This window comes from Triticum urartu, chromosome 1A (assembly GCF_056163025.1).
Source record: "Triticum urartu cultivar PI428250 chromosome 1A, HENAU_Tu73, whole genome shotgun sequence".
NCBI classification, from domain to species: Eukaryota; Viridiplantae; Streptophyta; class Magnoliopsida; order Poales; family Poaceae; genus Triticum; species Triticum urartu.
In genome coordinates this window covers 544,057,324-544,063,103 of record NC_141873.1, presented here as the reverse complement: position 1 = coordinate 544,063,103, position 5,780 = coordinate 544,057,324, and the positions used below count along the sequence as shown (strand labels likewise).

The 5,780-nt window shown below is 51.5% G+C and overlaps 1 protein-coding gene across 2 annotated transcripts; it reads left to right on the top strand.

The window, feature by feature from the left end:
• The first annotated feature begins 558 nt into the window (after positions 1-558).
• LOC125527765 (uncharacterized) lies at positions 559-5,081 on the top strand. Of its 2 annotated transcripts, none has more exons than XM_048692291.2 (5): positions 559-1,288; positions 1,393-1,487; positions 1,942-3,693; positions 3,829-3,949; positions 4,178-5,081. In XM_048692291.2, the coding sequence occupies exons 1-5, from the start codon at positions 1,111-1,113 to the stop codon at positions 4,852-4,854; spliced, it is 2,823 nt and encodes a 940-aa protein (XP_048548248.2). In that variant the 5' UTR covers positions 559-1,110; the 3' UTR covers positions 4,855-5,081. The 2 variants fall into 2 exon arrangements, with proteins under 2 accessions (XP_048548248.2, XP_048548242.2); XM_048692285.2 differs by having other exon boundaries at positions 560-1,288; positions 3,805-3,949.
• Positions 5,082-5,780: the final 699 nt, after the last annotated feature.

Below are 5,780 nucleotides of genomic sequence, written 5' to 3'. Positions count from 1 at the left end.
GTTTTTTTTGTTTTTTGTATAAATTTGAATGAAATCGCCAAGTTTGTGTCGTGTTTGTGTCGCGTTGTTTTGATTTGGGGATGACCTGGGGCGGCGACTGGGAGCACGTTCACCCCAATGCCGAAATTAACGCCGACTCGGCCCCAGACGGCGCTTTTTGGCGTCCTGAGGGCCGTACGGCGGGAGATGCTCTTACTCTGGGGTAGTAGCATGGAAATTTTTCGCCTCTCTTGCATCTTAAGCATCGGTTTTCAGCTCCTACTAGAGGCCAAAGTTGCTTATTATAGCAGAGGATACTAATAATAAATTAATTAAAACTGGATTGGACCAGTCCAAAGTAGCATAGTGGGAGCATAGGATGGTGGTGGTGCTAATTAATCAAGATTAGACCAGTCCCAAGCCAGGCCAGACTGGCCAGGGAAGGAAGGGAGCAAGCAAACAAAAGCATTAGCTCAGCAATGGAAAGCTTCTCCTCTGACACAGCTACACATGCACATCACGAACACATCCATCACAACGCTAAACAAAAGCAGCCCTCGACATGTCGCTTCCTCTGAATCCCCTCTGCAGAAAGATACAAAAGCCCTCTCTTTTCACCTCTAGGCCCGCTCCCCTCCCCAATCCCCCAACTCCGACGCTTGGCTCATCCGCTCTAGATCTCCGCACCGTCTCCCCCCCCCCCCCCCCCCCTTTGTTTGCTCTAGCATTTTTATTTCAAGGGTGACAAGAGGAGCCGGGCAGAGAGTCTTTGTGCCTTGGCCGGTTCATGAGTAGGGAGGGGAATTCGCATGGAGCGGTCATGTCCTGAGCAGTTGCAGTGGCCATCTCCCTTTGTTCTCTAGCATTTGTCCCTCATGGCTCGCCACCTCTCCAAGATTCGGCGGCTCACGAAGAACTAGATGTAGCCATTAATACAGGAGCGGCCGGTCCCAAGTTTTGGTGTTGCGTTTTTTTCTGAGGGATTTCTGCATTTATTTTGAGTTTTTCTGTGAGAGAGCGGCATTCATTCAAGATTCAGGAGGAGCGGGCGCGTGTTGTGCTACTCGCTGCCAGGCTCGTGAGGAATCGGGTTTGAATTCCTGTCTCCTTCCTCCTCGCCGGCGCGGAGGCATGAGGAGGGGCGGGTCCTCCTCCTCCGCTGCGGCGAACGGCGGCGGCGGCGGCGGCCTGGCGATCACCGAGCGGCAGAAGCCGGCGCCGTCGCGCGTGGCGGCGCTGTTCCAGATGCTCGCCAAGCGGAAGCTCTTCTCCTCCTCCTCCTCCAAGAAGACCAAGCTGCTCGCCCCAGGTGAGATGAGATTGCGGACGGAGCAGCTGCATTTGCTAATTGCTATGGCTCTCTGCAAAATCGGTGCTGTTCCTCAGCTTTATTTTGTGTCTTTGCCGTTTCAGTGCGCGAGCAGAGATTCTTATCGCCTGGGAGGCCACCCGCCGCCGCCGGCCGCGCCGGCGAGAAGACGCCGGTGGCCAAGAAGAGGCCTCTCCTGGTACGGTACATCTTTCCTTCACCTTTTACTACTAGCATCTGTGCAGTAAGTTTCGTTCTGAATTCATAGTTGATTTTTCCCCAACAAAAATTGCCTCATAAATATCATTTTGCTTTTCCCCAAGCCAAGATTTTACTCCCTTGGTTTTGCATTTTCTTTTTTCTTTCTTTTTTCTCTGTTTAGACAAAGGGAATCCTCCAAATTTTCACCTAAATTGTTTACTTTGCATCCATGATTTATTTCTTGAGAGATTCCCAAAACAAAGTGGTTCTCCCTTTTCATCTGCACCTGGTTGCCCAAGGCTCCCAATGATTTCCCCCCAGATGTGCAGGTTCAGCATCTAGCATTTTGCACACCTTTCCCTTTGCCTCCTTTACAACTTTTCATCATCTCCTTTTCCTATCTGTTTATATGTATGCTAAATTGCTAGCTCACCCGTGCTGCTCTCCTCCAGCTTGATTCTGCAGACTATGCAAGGAGTAAAAGCGAAAGCCATGGCACCAGCCGCTTGCCACCGCCAACCCAAGACAGCAATTCCAGTGAAATGCGCACCCCGGGTGTCGTTGCACGGCTAATGGGCCTCAGCTCAATGCCGGCTATCAGCCATGAAAGGTCAGCCAGAGCCACCGACTCCTCCGAATCCGAGGTCGCCGGTCACCGGAATGACCGTTCTCAAGGTTTGCCTGGTAGCTCAGGGAGCATGGCCACCTCGCATCAGAAGCCAGGGCAGGTCATGGATGGATGGAATGACAATGCCGGCAAGTTCAATGCAGATTCACAGGCATTGTGGTCAGGAAGGCACCACAATCACAAGGTTGCTTCACCTCTGAAGAGCCCAAGGTCAATTTCAAGCAGGAACAAGGCCCGGTTGATCGAAGCAGCAGTCAGGGTTCTCGAACCCGGTCTGCAGTCCAGAAATCGCCACCGACAGCGACATGCACGCTTGGAGTATCCATGTAACGGCGATGGTGTGGCGACTACTTCTGCTCCTGCTGCTGCCATACATAATTCGCCGGATCAATTCTCAAGGGAAATGGGGAATGTTGGTGCATCAATGTCTGGTGCTGGCAACGTAGGAGCTGCCTCTCTGCACAATCCTGCTCCCAGACAGTGGTCTGAAGAGAACTGCAAGAAGGTTGCTGCTGATAGGAAGCCAAACCAGCATGTACCATGGCAAGGGCAACCTGGAGGAAACATTAAGGCTTTGCCTGTAAGCAACTCGAGTGAGAAGGCTAGGTTTAAGGAAAGTGATGCGATGATCCTCAATGCTGCCGCTGATACATATCAAGATGTCCGAAAAGTTCAGCCGAGGAGCACATCCCGTGGGAATGTTGCTTCTGGCCCTCTCAAGCAGAACAACCTGAAGCAGAACGCATTGCCTACAGCTTCTAGAACAGAAGATCCACATCATATGATTCAGAGGCAGAAGCATAGAAATGGGGAGCAATATGTGGCGAGCACAGGGAAGGATTTTGTTTCTTTGAACAAAAGTGTGAACAGCAGTACATCTTTGAGGTCCAAAGGAAAAGTAATGGATGAAATTCGCCTGCCACGTAGCAATGCGCAGAACAAGAACCTGAGCACAAAAGGCCATCGAACCGGTGGCCTAAGGAGCGATAGCTCTAACAAACCGAAGCCAAGGACTGCATCACCAAAAACTATGGAGAAAGATATGATAATTGCAAAAGGCGCAGGGTTGGTTAGCGAGAAGCCGAAGACTGCCAGCCCAAACTATGTTAGGAATGACTTGCTGAGACCGGTAGAGCCGCGGAATGCTTCCAGGTGTAACGACTCGGACATTGTTTCTTTCACTTTCAGCTCACCGATGAAGGCTACCCCTGCTTCTATGCTCGGCAAAAACACTAGTGCTGTTCTGGGATCTGCAAATGGTCCTAAAAGAAACTCTCATAGGGACTGTCAAAATATTTCTTCAGAAAGGGAATTGGTTTTCAGGGAAAAATTACGAGGCACATCAAGCATGGACGATGCAGAATCAGTCTGGTTTAATCGAGATGAGTTGAAGAACAGAGATATTCCTGGAAGCAGAGTAAGAGTAACCTCTTCATGGTCTGAGGAGGCTAGTGATGTGCCCGTCCTTCGAAGATCGTCAAGCGAGGAACTTCTGCGGGAGCTAGACAGTCTGATGCATGTCTTCGGGGAGCTTCCTAATTCCGTCGAGTTGTGTGAAACTCATAAAAAGCTTGAGGTTGGTAAATTTTGCTCTTCCCTGTCCTCCACCATGTATGTTAATATTGCTGAGATTACTATTCCTATATAGATCACCATAACATCAAGCACTCTGTTTATCTGATGACAGCTCCTTGGCCGCTGCCATCTGCAGGCCAACGGGAAAGCTAATGATACATCTCGATCTGTGCCTGGAGGCAACCGACAACGAGGAAGACTCCGGCCTACATATGCAGATGAGAACTGCACTTCTGGGAACTCAAACTACACTAAAGGTAATCAACACAAGTTATTATTTTGAGCATGTTCTAGTTTCTTTCTGCACTTCGTTTGTACAGTTTGGGCCAACTGACAAATTTTTTGGCCAACAAACTGTAAACCTACTATCTTACTCCCTCTGTCAGCATATTTTCGGAAAATGCATAGTTCAAATAGTAGACTGAGTAGCACTATCTTGGCTTGCATGCTGACTCTTTTCATTCATGTTCCCACCCATTGAACAGAGGCTCAACTCGAAGACAGACGCCTGTCAGAGACTTGTGCGCCGCCATCTAGCGCGCGAGACGCGGCCACCGAGAGAAACGCCAGGCGAGCCGAGCCTAACTCTGGCCAGCATGGCGCGTGCCATCTTGCGCCAGCGGTGCAGGGCAGCAAGTCGGCGCGCCTTGGGCATGCCGAGGTCACATCGACCGTCGATCTGCTGCTAGCAAACGTCTGCTCCTCCGGCCTACACCATTCCAAGGGGACCTTCCTCCTGAGAACATCCGAGTCTGTGCTCGCCACCCTGACCCCGAGAGGCTCCACCACCACCAACAGCAGACCCAAGGCCTCGGGAGCGAGCCCGCTGCGGAGCCTCGCGTCCGACCTGGTCACGGAGTGCCTGGACTCGATGTGCGCCGAGCTCTGCGACTCTGGCTACACGCCGTTCGCGAGGCTCGCCGCGATGGTCCGCTCAGAGCAGCGGCTGGCCGCAGAGGTGCGGAAGGAGGCGGCTAGGCACGGTGACATGGCGGGGCAGGACCTGGGCGACCTCGCCGCCGGCGACGTGGAGCGCGCGGTAGCGGCCGGCGTGGCGCGCGAGGCGTTCCGGATCGGCGCGCTGATCGAGCGGGACCTGGTGCAGGAGCTGGCGCACGAGCTCGGGCTCGACATGCTCAGAGCGGCGGCCGTAAACTTGTAACAGAGAAGGAATGTTCTTTCGTGGTAGTGGTATTGGTACGGGTATAGGAGGAGTTGTGATGAAGAGGTTTCGTTTCGATGTTTGCGGTGACATTTGCAGAGGTGGCCGGCGCTCTGCCACCGCCGGCGACTCTGCCGGCGGCGACGCAGGCGGGTTTAGGAATCCGGACCCTAATACGCTTCCATTAAAGGAAAGGAATCCAGTTCCAGCCCCTCTACCCGTCTTAATCGGAGTCCCCCGAATCCTTTTTTTCTGCTGAAATAAATTGAACCCAGCCCCGTCCGGTGCGTGCATAGCATAGATCCGTCCGCCTCTCCTCGACTCGATTGCCGATCCATCTCCGTCTTTTGCGATGCCGAGGCGTATGATGATGCCGTCGATACTTTCGGTGCTGAGGACCGCCGGCTTCATCGGTGTCGTCACGACCGTGTACGTGGCCACCAAGTATCAGCTGCGCGAGATGGCGGAGGAAGGCCAGAGGCGCCACCTGCAGATGCTGGAGGATAGGAAGAAGGAGCGGGAGATGCAGCAGTTGCAAGCCGCCGCCGCCGAGGACCACGAGACCTAGACATTGTTAATTTCTTTTTTTGTTCTTTCTCAAACGTGTACTCTTAGTTTTCTAGATTGTCCGATCAGCTATGTTTTGTGAATTGTGATACTTATATTTTGTTTTCAGTTTGCCTAATTCACATCTAGATGTTTTTTTAAGGATATTACATCTAAGCTCTCACAAATACACAACAACAAGGAATTAAAGAAAAACTGGGACAAGAAAAAAATATACCACAAACATAGTCCCTTTTGTTTTTTTAAAGGATACTTATATTTTGTTGGACAGAGAAACTTTCACAACAATAAACTAGCGTGATCAGGAGACTGCAATTATCAGGAAACTGTGTGTGTCTAGGGCACATTTAGATATGCTC